The following is a 21,255-nucleotide window of genomic DNA, read 5'->3' as shown; positions in this document are numbered from 1 at the left end:
TGCATAATAATGGAATCGGCAATTTTCTTTTTGAAGCTAAAATCTTCAGGGCTGCTCTCAACATTTCGCGTGACGAAGCAAATTTTTCGGCTCGTGAATATCGAGAATCGAGTAAGAAAAAAAAAAGAGAGAGAGAATTCAAGATAAAGAGGAACGAAAGAATTTTTAAAAAATAATTAATCGTCCACGGTTCGACGAATAATCCTGAAGCGATTTTTAAAGAAGAAACAGGCGTTGGATCCATCAGTATTTCGGCGTGGAAAACGATTTTCCGCGGGCATTGGAATTCCGTTACGTTTACGGAAACATAGCCACCTGCACAACGACGAACAATGCATTTCAAGTAGGCTGAATGCCCTGGCCGACGACAAAGACGGGGACCGATGAAACTCGTGCCGCGTGGCCAGCAAGAAAAGAAAATTTCTCGCTCGCCACCTCTTCAGCCGCGGTTCCAATTGAATCCGTGCGAACGAGAAGGGGAAAAAAACAGAAGGGTTGAAAGAGGGAGAAGGATGGGACGAACATTCTTATAAAGCGACGATAACATCGTCGATCTTGTCTGCTTGCCATTTTTCTGCGTGTGTTAATTATTCGTAAATTAATGACACCCTCGAGATGGAATATTTGACTCCATCAAATTCTAAAGTTGAGACGAAAACATGGCTCGAGAGAGAAATGAGATATATATATGGAAGAGATTTTTATTTTTCTCCAGCTTTTTAATCATACTTCTAGTGGTGACAAGATCGAGATTCTGGAAAAATTGTTATCTTTGTTATCTCTTTTATTCGTTATTAGTAATTATTTAGTAATTTTAGATTACTTTGCGAACGAAAACGTCGCTTAAATAAAATAAAATTAAGTTTTAACATGTACAATATTTATAATAAAAATTCGTAGAATAATAACATATACATTCTTTAAATAATTTTTAATTTAATAATTTATTTTTACGTAAAAGAATAGAGAGTCAAAATCGAAAGAGTATTCATCCGCAACGAGTTAACGTGATACAGCTAAATACTTTTACGAGATATTTCAATAATCCTTCCAACTATTAATTTCCTTGCTCTACATTGATACTTTCCAGTCGAAAAATCGATAAAACTGTAGCAAAACAGGAGGGAAAAAATTCCAACCACGATTTAAAACGTTCCGTGCGACAAATTTTTCGCGATCCTCTTACAAAATCTCTGCTTGTCCACGCGCAACAATTCTCCTCGAAACAGCGAAGTAGAGGAAAAATGTTGACGTTCGTTCAGGCAACGTGGTTCCATTCGTGACGTGATACGTCTACCCGCAGGTGTACATGAATCTGGTGTACGCGATGGCGATTCCGATACCGTCTTTCATAATCTCGGTGATATATCTCACCATCGCCTACTTCAAGATCTACAACGAAGACGAGGTGGTCCTCGTGGGCGGGGAGGAGGGCGAGGAGGGCGGGGAGGGCGAAGGGAGTAACGCGACACCCCTGCCACTGACGAGCGGCGCCCTTACGCCCGGCAGCGAGGCTTTCAGGGAAGACCTAGCGAGCTTTGGGCATCAGCTGAAGGTCGCCATGGCCGACGACATCAGCAGGGAAAGCCTGGATGGGATACCAAACTCGTACTCCATTCAGGGGTAAGCGTTAACCCGACAGATCTCAAACGTTTTCTTTTCTTTCTTTCTTCTTCTTACTTTCCTATGTGTTTTAGTTGTGTTTTATTTTCTCTCTCTCTTTTCTTAGCCTCCTCTCGTTCTGCTTGCAAAATTTTCTTTTTCCATGGAGAAGAAAGCGTATGTTTCGAAGGCTATAAGAATTGTTGAAAATTTGATGATATTCGAATTAACTTCGTTAAGTACGTGTTGATTAGAAATTATAGTTGTCACGAAGATCAGATTATATTTGCGAAAAATAGATATCCCATATCTTTTTTTCTATTTCTTATACAGATAGAATATTTTATAATCGAAATTATAATTTATCGAAATTCGCATTCAAATTGAATATCATTATTCCTGTTGCTGTTACGAGCAATAATGTTACTAGCCACAGCTAATGATCGGGGTTCAGTCAAACGAAAATAAACGTTGTTAATGGAACACTTGGATGGCTTTAGGCGATTCACCTTGGTATTCAGAATATCGCGTTATTTGGAACCGGCGGGGCTTCTGGTCAATCTAGCAGCAAAAAATAGGTGCTTTAAAAGAATCGTTAATTCTAAGCAGATAATCGTTTCAACAACGAGATTTCGAGATCGTGCATGAGCAATTCTCCTGGCAATTTACTCCTCCTCTGTAAAAAAAAAAAAAAAAGAAAGAAAGAAAGAAATGTATCAACACCAAGATTTGTAATCGAATGAAACTTCTCTGCCACACTCGGAATAGAAATATTCAAATTGTGATTATGCAACAGTTAATTGCCTTTTCGCGTAAGGTTTGAAGAAATTCATAAGCTGATGTTCTTTAGAAGTTTTCACCGTTCCGTTTTGACGGAAACTTCGAACCACTGACGCCAACTATATAATTCCCTCTATTCACCGAACGAAAATAGGAAAGCTGGAAAATTATAATCCTGCAGAATGTTCGCAATTACGCCCATTGTTGCCTGCAACAACCTTCTATACGAGGACTTTAAAGTGGATTAGATGCTTTATGCTTTATAGAGATTGAATTCCTTGATGAATTTTATATTATCTCTTTGCCGCATCGATGAAATAAGTATGACACTATTATTTTTTATTGACGCGTGTCACGAAGAATTGTATATCTTTCCGTTTTTATTTAGAAAAAAAATTCTTGCAACGAAAACTGTTACATATATCGATATACATATATATGCGATAGAAGAAAATACTCCTTCCTTCACAAAAGGAGCAAAATATTCATCATCATTGTATCCGCATCATCTATAAAGAAAATTTCTTTATCGAATTCCGATACAAACCCTTCCGATGTAACCTTTAAAAAAAATTACACCGCCAGCAAAATCCATCCAACACGTTTCCACCATCAATCAAGAAATCTGCAAAAACGTTATCCTCGTTTTTTATCCTCCTCTCCTTGCGTTCCTCGCATTTCAACTCGCACGCTTTTCGACTCGATCACCGTGAAAAACCATCATCCGGGATTCCTCGGCTGGTGATCGAAAAACCGGATGCGGAGAGCGTCGAATGGGAAGGAGTCCTCGTGGTGGAAAACAGCTATCGAGCGGCCTTTGTGCCCGAGAACAGGCATAAAACACGGTATCGTGTATAAATATCCACAGTGCACGGTCACCGAGCCCGATAAAGCGTCGATATCGGATGATTACGCGGTCAATTTCACCGTTGGACCGCGACAAACCGAAGATATCCTATCACCAGGATAACGTGAACGCTGCGCACCGAATTCGATTAGCCTTCTACCGAATCGGATCTATACAGCTTCGAAATTTCACGGACGATCGATCCGCTCCTTACTTCCTGTACACGATTTAACCCTTTGTACTCCGATCTTTAAACTCTATCCGTCTCTCGAGTTTCAGACGTTCATGTTTGATTCGACGTCTGAGGGTTTTACGGTTTACATTTATGATACTTGCACGTTTGATCATCGAGATTTGAATGATGAGAGAAATTGCAATAGAGTAACAGTGTTGGAAAGACTTGACATAAATTGGAAGAATTCTGAAGAGATATTATTTCTTTTTATTTTTAATTTTAGAAAAATTTAGAGAGAATTTTGTGAGAATTTGTGAGATTGATAAAATTATATATTGGAAAGTTTTTAGATTTAACGTAAATTAAAAGAGTTTTATTCCTGAAAAATTATACGCAAGTTTTATAGTATCGGTGTTATATTAACTATTTATAAAATAGTTATTCTCTATAGTTTTTATATCTTTTCTGTTGAAGAAAAATGCCTGAATTTCTTTGTATAAACTTCTAGCTTCATTTTGTTAATAAATTACACTTATTCGTTCTATTTGCAAAATACTATCATGATTGATAAAGTATATTGTGTTAAATAAGTAATTTAAAATAATTGCAATAATTTATTAAATAAAAGCTAAATAGTTGTTATAATAAAACAAGAAAAATACGATTATCTTTATTGAGGGAAGGGACGATGAAATACAGACAATGAGAATTTGATCCAATTTTGTTACGTGAAACGAGCGTTCAAATGCTTTTGAAATTCGAAAACATGGTTAACGATGTTAACCAGAAAATTTGCAACGTTTCAACCTGAACGTTTGAACTCGCTTATTATTATATCGTATCCCTGGAAAATTAATCTGTAAAGTTAATTGGAAAACTTAACGAGCGATTGCAATACTAATATCTCCTACTACTAAACTAAAATTCATAATTTAATATATAGAAAGTAAATATATTTTTATGTATATATAATTTTTTTGTCGCCTTTACGATAAAATATTATTTTAATAAATAAGTATTACACATTTTAATTTCTATCACAAATGATGGTACACTCCATAAATTTGCAAAGTCTTGTATAATAGATGATAATTTCCTCTTAAAAAACATTAATCTTCATCGATTTCCTTCCTCGTCGATTATAACTCTCTAACTGAGATGAGAAAACTGGACGATTCTTTGCTCGATCTTCGTGGTGAAATTACGAAAGTATGAAATTACGCAGTTCGCGTAAATAGTGGAAGTTCCAGTTGACGTAGTAATAGGAAACTTTATTTGCCAGACTACGAGTCGCCTGAGTTTTTCCCGTGCTGAGCTATAAATGGAAGGGTGCTTTGACTCGAAAGAATTATACGAGAGCACCGACATGAACGGAAATTATGATTTATTTTTCACTGTTCGGTTATCCGGCAGAAATTGTAAGGAATATGTAGTAAAATATATCACGAAATTTTCTCGATTAAATGGGAATTTTAATTTCTAGACTTGGATTAAATGAATTATTTTGAAAATTAATGAATTATAATCTTTCAATTAATATACTAGTTTGATTGTTTCATTCTACTTGTTTTGTCATAATTAGATTATAGATTTTTATTCAGAACAAGAAAAATAAGAAAAATATTCAATTAATATTGAGAAAATATTGTATTATTCCAGATATGTATCAAACTATGTAAAACATCAGTAATTTTATTATATAAATTTGTTATATAATTATTATAATATAATTTACTTCTGAAAAATTATCGTCCTAAGAAAATATCACAAAATATGCATCTATCTAAAAAATATGGGAATATTTTATGTTTTATTATAAATGGAATAAACTAAACAAGTAGAATAAATACTTCACTTTATCAATAAATATAATATAATCGTAGTCATTAAATTCTCTTTACAGATATTTAAATATTTTTCTTCAGTAGTTTAATTTACATACTTCAATGAAATTCGTATCATTCTTTAAAAAAAGAATTCAATAATGTATTTTTGAAAAATATAACGATGAAATGATACAGAATGGAACATCATGCTGATGAAATGCTCAAAAACTTGGTAACTGCAATGCTGGATATATTAATGGAATGAAGTCTCAACATCACTCTGAGTTTCATGTTTCCATAGAGGGTATGTTTCAATGGGAAACGAACAAGGTGGCGTCTTGCAGTCTGTGAAATCGATGAATTACTATAGAATGATTCAAAACTTGTGTTATTTTATACAGTTGGCAATATCTCTCCAATAAGAAAAGAATATCATAAATTTCACACGAGTTAATTTTATTTTTACATATACAATTGTTTATATTTTATTCGTTTTTATTTATTCTTGCATATCGTGCATTATGGATCGAATCGAACTTTCCTTTTGAGAGACCCTGTATTTTCCAAGCGATATCTTGAAATTCCATGCATCTTCGTCGTATCGTACACGCGCACAATGTATGAATGAACGTGAATATTTGTCTTTTGATATTAAACCAGAGATTTCGTGGAAAACCAAGGTATAGAAATTCGATAAGTAATTTATTACAAAGAGAATATTTATCACTAAATATTTTAATCATCGATAATGCCCGATAAATTATAGGAAGAAGAAGAATTAAATTAATTATTGATATTATCTCTCTTTCCCAATAAATTTGATATCCAATTTAATACAAATTAAATTTTTAAAAAATTAAATTTTACAAGCATAAGAAAATTATGTTTCGTCGAATTTTTAATCGTCATTGCGCCTTTAGAGATGAAAACAGAGGGAAGGGAATCTTTTCTTTCAAGTTCATTGTTACCTCTTCAGTTTTATTGAGAAAAAAAAAAAGGAAAAGGTATCGTGCAGAAAGGAGATGATCGAACAAAGCGGGGAAAGATAATAGCGTTGTCGGCTTGCCAAAAACTGCTACTGAAGCTTTCAAAGAGTTTTTTTTTTTTTCCTTAAGGGTATCTCACGGTTACTTGTCGTGCAAGCTACGCGAACAGTCGAATTCAAAAGTAGTTGAACTTCAAAGTAAAAAAATCTAAACAATTTTTTATTATTATTCTCCGATCGTAATTATACAATTTCAATCGATAAAGGGTTAAATTAATTCTCTTTTAACACAAATAGGATATTCAAAATTTTAATGAACATATTATTAGAAATTTGAGCGAAGCGAAAATTAATTTGAAGAGTAATTTGAATAATTTTAGAGTAATTTTATTTTTATCAGAGATCGTCGATGCATATTAGAAATTTCAAGATAATCTACGATATCAAAGTGACCCAAAAGTTTCAAAATGAATTAAAACAGGAACAAATTCCGTGAAATTGATTTCATCGTCCTTTGAAGTTTCATTTCTAAATTGAATCGATCCTTTAAATTCACCGTAGAATTTCGACAATATTTTTATCGATATTAATGAATCAATATCAATAAAACCAGTCACGAATCGAAATCAAAAGCAATGACGAATTTTGCTTAAATGATTCGCCTTAAAGAGGCAACGCTCGATTTGAATCTGTTCGTCAAAGATTCGAATGCTTTTTGGAATTGCTGCTAATTGGAAATTCCCATCGGCTTTTCGGTGTCCCACGACGATCAATTTACCTGCCACGATGTAATCAATTTCTCTTCTCTATGTATCAGAATTCGAAACGCAGCGCATAATTAATTTTGGCCACAATACCATTAATTAATTTCCAATTGAATTATTTTTTTCGAAGATCGAGGCATATTTGTTACAAATAATTAATTGTCCTAAAGTCAAATGAAAATATCATAGTTTATATCCAATTTTGAGATATTTATTATTCAAAAGTTTGAAGAAGAAAAGTTTCATTTATTTAATATCGAAAATTGTTGCGTCTTTGCATCTATCACAAAGTTTAAGATCGATCGTTATTGAAATATTCCCTTATAAATAAAGTTTAAATTTAATTTTTATCGTTAACCAATTTTCATAGTAATTTATATTTTTCCATTAAGTTAATCTTCAACTCTATTTACAATTCGTTAAACTAACTAATCTAAATCAAACTTGGTCGTATATTATCCGAAATTATAGGAAACCATACATCAGTTTATTTGTGACAATCAGAAACACGATGCATAAACAACAATACCAGGTTCTCTCCTGTTTCTAGATACACATTCACGTTTGTGTTTGTTCAAGATTATCCATCAAATTCAATTATCGCATGACTAATATAAACATTCTATTTATATATATATATAAATAGAGAACAACAATTAACACAGTTTAAAAAGTTATTTAATTGAAATTCTAATTTCATTATAATGTCAGTGTTAGAAGATTAAGAAGAATAATTTTTATATATAAAAAATATAATCTTGAATTCATTTTTCTCTCACCAAGAATAATTAATCTACGATGAAATCAACACGTAGCATCATTAGCTATGAATCTACCTCTACATGAGATGCGTGAGTGAGGTCACTTGCGAGGCTAAGCAAGGACGCAGGCATCGATTCTGACCTAACCACCTCTACCCCCCAGCTTATAATTCCAACAACTCACCCTATTTCCTCCTCCTCCTGCTCTTATCCCTTTTCTGTCCGCCCGATAGCAAACTCTGCTACTTTCTTCGGCTTACTAAATATTCCTCGTATCACTCAGGTCATCCACTCCTGGATATCAAAGGATAAATTGCATCATTAATATATCCTTGCATTAATATTGTAATTGAAAATTACAATAAATTAATATTCAATCAGAAGAAATCCCAGATTTCTCATATTGCCATTTATAATTTTTCTTTAATTAAAATAAATTTATATTCAGATATGAATTTTAAAGATTAGTCAAATTCTGTGTAATATATTTTACATCACGCAGTGAGTCGCTTACATATTTATAAATATTTATCGAATAAAAGCAACTTGATATTAAAAATAATAGAATCGAGCAATCATGAATATATGGCGTATCCCTTTGACCAATTTCTATAAAACAGTGAATATATTATTATCCCTTAATTTCAGAAACGTGAATCATAATCATCGATCGATTTATCAATCATCCTTTCTAAAAGAAAAATCAAACGATCTCTCTGACATGCAAATATTCAAATAATAAAAAATAAAAGAAATGATGTCTGGTCCAACATCCGAACATTTCCAATATCTATGATATAATAAAATACGTGTTTTAATATATGAAATTGCTCGTTAGCGTAACACGATCGATAGCGTTGTCCTCGTTGAACGTTAAAGTGGCCTCGGCTCTGGCATCTTGCCTGTACACCACCTCCTTACATTTACACGCTCTATCCCATTTCAAACATTTATTTTAAACATTTTCTCCTCTCCCTCTTTTTCTCTCTCTCTCTCTCTCTTTTTCCTCTCTCTCTCTCCCTCTCGTTATCTTCCAATTCGACGATTCCGCCACTACCTTCTAATTTCCGTTCGATCGACGTATCGAGCACGGGTGTAACATTACCAGAGGAAATAACGTGTTGTCGAGCGAATTGATAATCGATAACCGCGTACAATTTTGAAGATTTTCAACGTCGAACGCCGTGTGTACACATTTTGATCAATAATACGGCATCACTTTGCGTTGGTCTGGTTTCGATGCGAACAGCAAGTAGAGCATGCGCCCGATAAACATTATAAAGGATCTGGTGTGTCACCTTTTCGAAACGGTTAATCGTTTTAACTTGGCGCCGTTTTTTCTTTTTTTTTTTTATTTTTCATCCTTTCTCTCTCTTTCGATGTATACCCGTTTTATTTCACGTAGATGAGCGATGTAAATTCGTCGTGGTGAAATTTTGAAGAGAAAATTGAGGATTCGATTAGTGAATTATTATGCGAATATTATGAATTTGGAGAGAAGGAGGGGAAAAGAGAATATTTCAGAAAAGTATATAAGTTCTAATGGGATTTTTATTTCAATCTATTTCTATAGTTATTCAAAAAATGGAAATTTATCGTGGTATTATATCCTACGTAAAATGAACAAAGTTACATCGTGCTTTTAAATGTTACATGTTAAAAAATAGATTAGATGTTGTCCACGTGTGTGAACGTGGCTTGTTGTCCCGAAACAATTACACTTCTAATATTCATGAATCGCTTTCCAGTGAATTTTGTTTCTTTGCTTAATTTAAAAAAAAAAAAAACTAGGACACAGAAGTATTAAATTTGGAACAATATGGGACGAGTAAAATAGAGAGAGTAACGATATTACTCCGAAAATGAATTTTTTTTTTTTTTTTTTATGGATCATATAGAGTTTCCTTGGTCCTCTTCCCTACGAGTATTCGAGATGAGATTACGAGAGGAGGCATTCATTTGCTGCATAACTGTTTAAGACCATCGGCAAACTTGGATTATATCTCGATCCTCATCGTCGATGAGCTCTTCTTACAGGCATTAAAGATCTCCAAGAGTTTTTGAGAGACACGTTATTCAAATCGATGATGAAATTATTCTCGTGACATGCAAACGAGATAATAAAACTATAAGGATATAAAATATTCGTTTCATGAAGATAAAATTTTGAAATTCTTTCCAAGATTTTTTTTTTTTAATCACTCCAATCCGTTTGAAAAGGATGATAAATACACCCTCGAAAGGTAGAAATGAAACAAAATTTGTAAATATTAGAGAAAATAGAATTAACCTTTAAATTTATTTACCTTCTACGTGTTATAGCTCTCTATTCTTCTAAAGGTAATCAATTATTATTATTTATTATCATAATTTGCTATCCGCAAAGAAATACTTAGTCGAACGCTTCGAATAGTCTCGCTTTTTTTCAATAATAATCTCAATAAATAAACTTACGCACACATACACGTAAAATCATCGATATATTTGACTAATACAAATATGTACCTGTTTCAGAAACTTGAGCAAGACGATGACGACCAGTATCTCGACTCCCCCTGGGCCGACGGCGGCAGTCTGAAGCGTCACTTTCAAGGTCTGAATAACATCTCCTGGAAACCGCATTAAGCGGTGCCCCAAAGAACGGGATCTCGAAAAGAAGAGAGAAAGAGAGAGAGAGAGAGAGAGAGAGAGAGAGAGAGACGAAAAGAAAAATAATTTTTCTTCAACATAGCTTATTCAAGTCATCGACCGCGAATAGAGCCAATATTCTCTCACCAAAAAATGAAAGAACGAGAATTAAAAGAATAATAGGAAAAAAAGAAGAAAAAGAAGAAGAAGAGGAAGAAGAAATCGCAAACGTAGCTTCAGATATTTCCACGGATACCACGGAGTGAACCAGTGGTGCACGATGCTCAAAGAATAAGAGTTTCGAAAGGAACGGGCGTCGATTTGCGTCCAATTAAAACAAAATAAAAAAAATATATATATATTATAAAAAAGAATTTTAAAAAAGAAAGAAAAATAGGAATAAAAAAAAAATTCATCGGCGTTCTCTCCTCAAAAGCGTATAAAATTTACGGATTTAACCAATTTTGATTCGTTGATGATTCAGGATAATGATTCGTTCACGAAAATAATAAAGAGAAAGCGAGCGAGCGAGAGGGAGAGAGAGAGAGAGAGAGAGAGAGAAAGAATGTTTTAATATTATAATATATGCCACAACGCTATCGCATAATACTGTCCCACACCGTGTACGCGCTAATTAATTATCCAATAGAGATATATAACGATATTTTGTGACAGACTTTTTTCTACTCGACAACCGCCCGTGGCCGCGAGAAACGGCGACCACCCCGGGCCCCGCTGATCGATTAATCCGTCAGCACGGCCCGTGTTTTTAGTACGGTTCCCGATCGTGGCCGGAAACCGAGGTCGAACGATCGGCCGCTTGGCGAGGATCCAGCGAGGAAACATTACATTTGGATTCGTTGCCGATACTCTTGCCGCGCCTCTTTTGGGTCTCGTCGTATCGTAAAGGGCGCACTTTCCTGCAACCATCAAAGAGAGAAAGATGAATTCCCTGAATCCGATCGAGGGAAAAAGAAACAACGTTTTCGAAACAGCAATATCCTCCTCTCCCTCCGATTGTACGGAGAATTGTACAAGAGATTGTTGTAAAATAATCATACACATTCCTGAGAAATAACCCTCTACGAACGAAGGAAACGAATAATATTGTTTGATTTTTCGTCGAGTTAAATTTTGTGTTATTAATAGAAAGAAATGTATCTTTGATCCTTTTGGAAGCACCCTCTACGGTGTCTCGATACCCACGATGTAACAGGCGAATTTTCCTTCCGTGCGCGGTTTGTATAATTATCCTCGTCGAAGAAGCCTGAAGTGGAATACAAGATGGAACGAGAGAGTCGTTTCCTAAGGGTTGAAACCGTTGAACCCGGTCGATTCGATCGCCAAGAGAAGCGATATATGTATGTAATGGCCATACACACGCGATCCGCTCCTCCCGTGATAGAAATCGAGCGAAAGCAATTCCTGCCCATTTTTTCCGATAAAGCACGTGCCCGGAATCGAACACACACTTGGATCCTTTTTGCACAATTTCTGGCTGACTGGTTGGGTTATTTATTATAGAAAATAAAAATAAAAAAAAATATATACACACATATATATATATATATATATATATTATTGATCAAGATTTGACGAGGGGTGAAGAGGAGGGCGAGGAGAACGCTGAAGAGGAGAGAAACCGAAAAATTGCGCGAGAAATTGGTGGACTAAACCCGAGTGGACTAAAAAAAAAGCTTAAAACGAGTAAATTAATGAAAATTAAAGAGTACCCGTTATCAAGTTAACAAGTATTATTAAGTTAATCCGCTTGCTGTGTGTGATCATGACGCGCATCCGAGATACGCCACTCCACGTGCATCGTAGATGAATCGAGAACCACACACACACACACACACACACACACACACATACACTGTATCGATACACCTGTCTCTCTCTGTCACGTACACACAGACATTATTAAAATACATACATACACAGGTTACGTGTACACGTCCGTCTCACTGTGGGAATACACTTCGCTTCTTTTTCGAGAATATCCGACGTGAAATTATCCGCTTCGAGGGAAAGTGTGTTACTCACCCCACATTTTCTTACATCGATAACCAGTAGATAATCTGCATTTCTTTTGAGAAGCATTAATGGCGAAAAGAAAGCCGTTGAAAATTTGAGCGATCGATAGGAGTTGAACATGTCGATTCGTACTATTGATTTGTCGGACTATTATCAGTTTGTACTACTGAACTTTACTCTTGCTGCTTCTTAGAGCGATTGGATTTTTTTGATCGATGATTGGATGATTGTACAACCTGGATATATATATTTTTTACGTTATAAAATGTTGAATGTATATTTAAAAAGAGGAAATTTAAAGAAAGGATGAGAATCCTATCGATTAATAATTTGTATAAAAATTCTTCGATTATTTTTGTAGAATTTACAATTCTTTTCTATATCTCTGTCCGGATTGGAAATTCTACAAAGGGATTATTGGTTAACTTCTTGAGAAAATCGCTCAAGAAGGCTATATACGATCGAATCAAAATATTTTCCTTTATAAGTTCCCACCAAATCGATGTTCAAATCGATGAATGGAACAATCTCAGCGAGGAAATAATATCCTATCGAAGCCCGATATCAATAGTTCGACACAGAACACGAATCACTCCTATCCTGAGATATTGCTTATTATCACGAATATATCTTTGTGCCATGGAAAGAATGCAATTTCTTTTTTTTTTTTTTTTTTCTTTTAGGGGTGGATCGGGTTACGTTTGTCACGATAGGAAGGAACGAAAAGAGATTTTGTTCCCGCTGGTTATTAAATTCCTGTTCTGTTAAAATGAACAACAAATAGCACAGGCAGACGCTGCACGCAACATTTTTTTAAAATATAGATTTTGCGGCTCGCGGCGAGCTCAAACGGGAAATTCATCCCTGTGATTACGCAAAGGAAGCACAGGGTGTTACTTGCGCAGATGGTGAAACAAGTAACAGTAGTTTTTTCGCGGCCTCGTTGCTGCGCGTGAATCGATACGAGTGGCGCAGGACAGGCGAACCTTCACCCCTGAAATCGATGGCAAAAATTGATGCTAAAATATAATATTTTCACACACCCCTTGAATCTCGGCATCTTCGAGTACTAATTGTTGTAGTGATTTTCGATTAGTTCTATTCGTTCCTTTGTGAATTGTCTGTGAATTTCTTAATGTAATATCGTGGAATAATTTTTTTAAAGGATTTTTCAATATTTAGAGGGTTAATAAGTATCAATCATTTTCAAGTAATCGTGTAAACGATTTGTTTTATTGTTAGTCTATACGTATATCTAGAATATTCTTAGACTTATAAGTAAGAGTATAAGCCTGTTGAAAGTGTTTTTTCAATTAATTTATTCGGTTAAATTAATTTTCTCGCGAGAGAAAATGTAACTTATTCCGTGTTATTTTTCAACTTATCATCTTAATCATATCGCATTATTGTTAAGTAGAATATCGACCAAACAATCGTATTCCCTTATTGAAATTGATTTTCCACGCCTTCGAAATCACAATCGCTGATTTTTTAAATCGGATGATTTCGATCGATATTTATAATTGGACGAAAAAAAAAAAAATAAAAAAGAAAAAGAAAGAAAGAAAGAAATAGCGAAGCATATAGCGAAAAATATATATATATATAAGAACATTCTTTCTCGCCAAGGAGAAGACGAGAGACGATTATTAATGGTGCTTGATCCGAAAAAATATTTAAAATATCTGTAATTAGGAATAAATAATTTTCAACGTGTTCCGCATAACCATCGAAATATCTATGAGATGATGATCTCACGTGTGATTCTCATTCGACGCGACGTCATTTTTGCAAAATTTGTTCAACACGTGAATACATACAAATACATATGTACATGAACACATATTGTACATGAAAATTTGTTACACCCTATCGATTAACATCTATACACACACGTGTACACACATACACATACACAAACATACGTATCCACAGAATAGACACGAATATATACACTAATAATCTATGGAAAGAAATAATAATTGAATTGTTTTTATGGATTAAGAACAAGTTGTCTGTGATCTACAATAATTAAAAGAATATTTAATAAGTATTAACATGGTAAATGCATAATTGACATGTCGATAATGTCGAACGAATCGGTTTTAGGGAATTAATAAATAATATTAGAGAAACAAATTGAGATGATGAGGAGAGAAAGAGTGGAGGAAATGGAAAAAAAAAGAAAAGAAAAGAAAAGAAAAGAAATAAATCGGATAATATTTGGGGGGTTGATCTCTCGCGTTAATGGATAGAGCAATATATACGAATGGAAGAGGATGGGGAGAGAAATCGATAACGAAAAACGATTATCGCATTAACGACGTCATCACAAAGAAATTCTAGAGAAGAGGTATATTATATAAATACATATATATATATATAAACATTAAATAAAGAGAAAACATTAAAGAAAGAAAAATAGAGATTTAAAAAAAAAAATGGAGCACGCCATGTCTAAATAATATATAATCGCTGCTGTTAATCAGTAATAATTCGCGATATATAAAGAGAAGAGGAAGGGGGAAACCAATTTGTGCGTGCTGCGTTCGAAGTACCGATTAAAAAAAATACTAACACAAAAAAATTATATAAATAAATATAATAAAAAAAAATAAATAAATAAATAAATATATATATGGCACTTGACCGTCGCGGCTAAAAAAAGAAAAAAAAAAGTACATAGGATAGATAGATTTATAGAAGCGCAAAAAGAAAAAAAAAAAACACCAAAAATCGTTCCTTCCACCCGCTCCGGCCGTGTATTTGATTATCGATTTTAAAATATATCGCATCTCATATAAAAAAAAAAAGTCAAAGAAAAGCTCTGCGAACTTGTAAGCGCACCTCAGAATGCAATTAGCATGCCGTTTTAACTAAAAAAAAAAAGAGAGAGAGAAAAAAAAGAGAGAGAGAGAGCGAGAAAAGAGATACGGAGAGATGTATAATCGAATGGAAGCAAGTTGAAGGGAGAGAAGAAGAAAGGGGAGGATAGGAGATTTAAAAGAATGAATAAAAAAAAGATTGATATATAAAAATGCCACAATCACCGAGTAATAAGTTGTTCAACGAGCGTTGCGAAAGATGTTCGAGATAATTTTTGTACAGTTTTGGCACACATGAGAACGTGCAACATCGTCGTCTTTATATTTATGTACAACATTCAATTATTATAAATTTTCGATATTATTACAAAAACTATGATCGATTTCGTGTGAAAGTGTATATGGCTTTTTCTGCGGTTAACAATAAAATGTTGTCAAAGCTTTTTTCACGAGATATATATACATACATATTTCACTCAAACATTTGATATTTATCTGTTGATTGATATATCCTTCCCTCATTCCAAAGTATAACTTAAAAAAAAAAAAAAAAAAAAAAGAAAAAAAGGAAATATTTTATTTGTAGCAACAATTATCTGGATTATTAAATAATATCATAAAGAATTTCTTATGGTAAAAAAAAAAACAGTATAAAACATAAAAAAATATAAATTATATTTATTTTAGCATTTAATTAATAAATTGGAAAGAGTATAGACAAGAACAATTAGTGGGAGAAGGACAGAGATAGGATAAAAATTCGGAAATCAGCGCCATCTTCAGAGCGCAAATGAAACTAGTAAAATAAGGAGAGAAGATAGAAAGAAAAGGACAGAGATAAAATAAAAATTCGGAAATCAGCGCCATCTTCAGTGCCGCAAATGAAACTAGTAAAAAAGGAGAGAGGATAGAAAGAAAAGGACAGAGATAGGATAAAAATTCGGAAATCAGCGCCATCTTCAGAGTGCCGCAAATGAAACTATATAAATAAGGAGAGAAGATAGAAAGAAAAGGATAGAGATAGGTAAGAATTGACTTCTAGCGCCATCTCTCGAAGATTGACCACACTTCGTGAAAGTTTTCTTAAAGAATAAAGTAAATTAAGAATTTACTACTAGTGCCATCTCTTGAGTATTAAAATATTTCAAAATAACTTAATTTTAAATCCGCTTAAGAGATGGCGCCAGTCATTAATTCTTACTACTTTATCCTTAAAAAATATCTTTAAAAATTTATTCTCAAAGTACAGTAGGAATTGAATATCAGCGCCATCTCTTGAGTGTTAAAATAACTAAAAGCAATTTAATTTTAAATCCACTTAACAGATGGCGCCAGTTATTAATTCTCACTACTTTATCCTTAAAACAGTATCTTTAAAAAAATTATCCTCAAAGTAGGATAAAGTAGAGTAAGAATTGAATATCAGCGCCATCTCTTGAATATTATAATAACTAAGAGTAATTGAACTTTTAAATTCACTTAAGAGATGGCGCCATAAGTCAATTCTTATATATCTCTATCCTTTTCTTTCTATCTTCTCTCCTTATTTTGTTAGTTTCATTTGCGGCACTCTGAAGATGGCGTTGATTTCCGAATTTTTATCCTATCTCTGTCCTTTTCTTTCTATCTTTTCTCCTTTTTTACTAGTTTCATTCGTGGCACTGAAGATGGCGCTGATTTCCGAATTTTTATCCTATCTCTGTCCTTTTCTTTCTATCTTCTCTCTTTATTCTACTAGTTTCATTTGCGCTCTGAAGATGGCGCTGATTTCCGAATTTTTAACCTATCTCTGTCCTTTATTTATTCGTGCTTTCCTTGTCTATTATATTCGACATGAAAGAGTGAATAAGAAAGGTAAGAAACAATTAATTAAACATCGTTTTTTTTTTTTTTTTTTTTTTTTTTTTTTTTTTTTTTTAAATATAATATATGTTAAATTTATATATTATTAATTTTAATAATATATAAATATACATTATTCAATTTAACGATATATATATATACATAATATTATAATAAATATCAAATTTCTATCGAAATTATATAATTTTTATTTGAAACATTTTTTCATATTTCTGATATTTATATTATAAATATATATATATTATAAATTTCAAAATAATAATAATGATTATAACATTATAATTTTTTTAATTTAATTGATATAATAATATAAAATTTTATTTTATAGGAAGGGACTATAATTTTTTTTTTTTTATAAATATATATTTTTTTTATATATCTGAAAAAAATGAATATTTAAATGATAAATAGAATATTGATAAGTATATTAAATTCCATAGTTAGAATTAAATGAACAAAAAAAAACAATAAATGAACAAAATGAACAAAAAAATTTTATTAATGAAAATATATAATCCAAATAGATAAATATAAAAAATACTAATATATTTTAATTAAATATATTCTTCTAATACAAAATCATTAAATTCAATCAAAAATTGTCATATTAAAAAAAATTCAACATTTTGAAAATTTTAAAAAGATTTTACGTGCAATTATTATTATATTTACTTATTTATATTTTTGCTATCGTGATTTTAAGTCTTACTCATCTGATAACCATAACTCAATGGACAAGATCACTTCCTCCCACTATTATATCGATAACTGCTTAAAAAGTTGCCTATAAATTTCTAATAAATATTTTTAAATATAAAATATTTAAATGTTATAATTCTCAATTATACTTTCAATTTATTAATTTTCTCAATTATCATTGATTTGATACAATGATTCGTTAAATTTATTTCATTACAAGAAATCCCTTATTATCGACAATTAATTTAAAAATAATTTACTACTTTTTAATCATCATTGATCATTCAGTGGCGAATGAAAATGGCGGGCAATGCTCTGGCTATTCGATTCACAACATGACAATTTCCTATCTTCTCCCAGAAAATATTACTAAAATTTGTTAAAAAAATAAATAATCATATTTCAAACAATATGAATTATTATATACATACGATGACAATTATAAATACAATTACTATTGCTTCAATTGCAATATTATTAACACACGGTACATCTTTCAAGAAGATAAACGCAAAACTTGCTCTCCAATTTTCCCTCTTTTTCCCTCGGATCACTTTTGGACCTCAATATAGATGCCCTTGGATTCTTTTACATTCGTACCCCTCAACTCGCACATATTCAAGATCCATTATGAGCTGTAGGCATGTCGAAATTATCATACATATTGGTTGGTCAGATGCCGACTCGAAGATACCTGGCACAGGTTGAAACGTCCGATTATTTAAACAAACCCGCGCGATACGATCGAGGTCTGCGGTCACACCCATCTTAGCGTGGCGGGCACCACGGAATTCTTCCACACGAGAAATTCACCAATAACTCGGTTAAACATTGTCAACAAGGATAAATATCTAAAGTGGCGTAATTCAATTCCCATTTTATATTTAACTGCGATTAAAATATCCTCTATCATATACGCATATATATTTACAACAATAAACTTTGCAAAATTATTTACGCAGAAAATAATAGAAAATAATAGAATTTAAAGATAAATTTGAAACTTTAAAATTTCGCATTTGGCAAGTCGCACATTTGTAGTATCAATGGCTCGCTGCACAATTGCACGTGAAATGACGCACGCGTGGTCACGGCTCACCCCTCCCCCGCTTGACAATAGGGTAGCAGCGGTGATCGTCCATTTCCCTTCGTGCACGCGGCGAAATTAAACGTCTCGTGCTATCGGCGAGCATTACACGCTCCTCACTTTCGCATATGAATAATAAAGGAGACGGTAATGCGTGAGCTCCTGACACCCTTATTTGGCTCTTAACCGAGTCGGCGTGCCTGACGACCGCAGCTGTATAATCGAAATCTTCGCGCAGCCCAGATATAATTTGTGCATAAATTTTGGCGCGCCGATTCAAGCATCCACGATGTGCTTTGTAACGACCATCCAATGGGAGGATATTGACGAATTTATGGCCGCGTGTCGATTCTCACGGGTCTCTCTCCTTTGTAATCCAATTTAATTTATTCCTCTGTCTAATTACGAATATAATTTGCGTTGATGATATAATAATTTAGAAATATTATTTATTTACACTTTTTAAATAATCTATCTTTCTCAAGTATCGATCGAATTAAAAAAAATGCTTGTTTATAAAATTATAATGACACGATCAATTAATGAAATTGTAACAATTTGACGTACGATTGCCCGCGATCCATTCAACGATCCATCATTAGACGAATTTCCTGGAAGCAAACGATTTCTACGCGAAACGCAATTAAAATCGACGCGTCACAACGCGGATTTCTCCGCGTTGGATCTCGCGCGATCCACGTCCGATACTCCCCTCCTCCTCCTCCCCCCTCCCTCACGCATTCACCCTACGTGGAAAATGCCAGAGGACGGTATTAAATAAGTACAAAAAGGTAACAGACTGACAATGAGCGACGTACGTGCCCCGCGAGAGGAGAGGAGAGAAGGCACGGCGCTACGGGGGCGTGTTGATATGCAGACGGCGTGCGTCGCGGCGGCATTGCCGAGCAAAGAGCATCGGGCTTCGGTTACGAAACGATTCTCGAAATACGGGATCGGATAGCGGAATACCAGTAGCCACTGTCTTCCAAGCCGATAAATTTTCAACCGGCCATACGATAGATCGTCGCAAGAGGAAGCGGTGCCCTTTCGACTCGTTTTCTTTCCACCGTGGATACACGAATATAATATGTTCTTACGAACAAGAGTTTCGTTTCAAATCGTTTCAACAACGAAATTCGCGATATTTTTCGATAATTGGAAAATAGAATTTTTGAACGAAGCGCGATTGAAATTAATAGTAAATTTGTGTAACAAGTATCGTCAATTTTTAAGAATTACATTTATAGGAAAGATACGTGCCTGTTTTAGAATAAAATTATTTGAGAGTAACTGAGAAAGTAGATTGTCTAATTAAATGCTCCTAAAATTAAATTAATTTGTAACTAAATTACATATAGCGAATCTCTCCTTTCCCCAATTTTATTTTCACCAGTTCCCACCCACGTAGAAATCGTGTCACGCGTGTCGCCTATGCAGAAAGAAAGTCACCGATGAGGGAACGATATCGAAGTTGATGGAGGAGTGGAGGAGTGCCACGACAAACTGCACTCCTCTCCTATCCGTATTTCTCCACGCGAGAAGAGATCGGGCGGGCGGCCGATTTCTGCCAGGTCATCGAGTCTCATTTACAGAAAGGACCGTTCATCGTTAAACGGCAAGAACGAAGAAGATCTCGAGTGGCTGACCCACGAACGATACGCCCACTCGATACCGCGATCTGATCAACCACGAACAAATCCCCGACGACGAATCGATCTGATTCGCTGTTTTCTTGCTAGCGGTACGCGTGTGAAATGAATACGCGATTTCTCGCCTCGTTCCCATTCCTGAATACTTTATCGCGTCTCCCCTCCCCTCCTCCTTTGAACGATCTCCAAAGAGATCCAAAGTTCCGGCACGTTCGACAGTTTTTGGAAAGTTTGCTTTTCTTCGTTGTTTTCTATCGTCCTCTCTTTCTTTCTCCTTGTCTCTCTCTTTCTCTTTTTTTATCGTGATATCGAATTCGTGGTATTGGAATAAAATTAACTCGATCTTTGGAGAGATATAACTTTGTTCGAAGGAGAAGTATAATAAGAAATCGGGAAAATTTGAAGAAGATACAAGAAAATTTAAAAAAAAAAAAGAAAATACCATGAAATGGTGGAATGGATCTATTTTAATAGATTAATTTATTTAAAATTAATTTATTAGGTATGAAATTAGAATACTGGGAGTTTTAAATGGATCTCGTGATAAATTATGGATTTCATTCTTATGAAAGTATAACACAAATTTTTTGTTATTATTTTTAACGATACAACTATATCAATTTTTATTTGATGTAATTTGAGATTGTGGCCAAAGCAGCGTAATAAAATATATGGTTTATAGCGTTATATCGACGATAACGTTCTTTACATCTGGAATTATAAAAAT

The 21,255-nt window shown here is 33.6% G+C and overlaps 1 protein-coding gene across 4 annotated transcripts in view; it reads left to right on the top strand.

The window, feature by feature from the left end:
- LOC550899 (UPF0769 protein C21orf59 homolog) overlaps window positions 1-15,711 on the top strand; it is an 85,371-nt gene extending 69,660 nt beyond the window's left edge. For 2 of the 4 annotated variants that reach the window (XM_006570858.3, XM_006570857.3), the window contains 2 exons: window positions 1,304-1,623; window positions 10,255-15,711. In XM_006570858.3, the coding sequence (XP_006570921.1) occupies window positions 1,304-1,623; window positions 10,255-10,318 (384 nt within the window). In that variant the 3' untranslated portion in view covers window positions 10,319-15,711. The remainder of the gene's footprint in view (window positions 1-1,303; window positions 1,624-10,254) is intronic. The other 2 variants (NM_001327956.1, XM_016911477.2) reach the window with 2 other exon arrangements.
- Window positions 15,712-21,255: the final 5,544 nt, after the last annotated feature.

Source organism: Apis mellifera, linkage group LG1, assembly GCF_003254395.2.
Source record: "Apis mellifera strain DH4 linkage group LG1, Amel_HAv3.1, whole genome shotgun sequence".
Lineage (NCBI taxonomy): Eukaryota > Metazoa > Arthropoda > Insecta > Hymenoptera > Apidae > Apis > Apis mellifera.
Note: the sequence above shows the minus strand (reverse complement) of the source record. Positions and strands in the feature narration are given on the sequence as shown.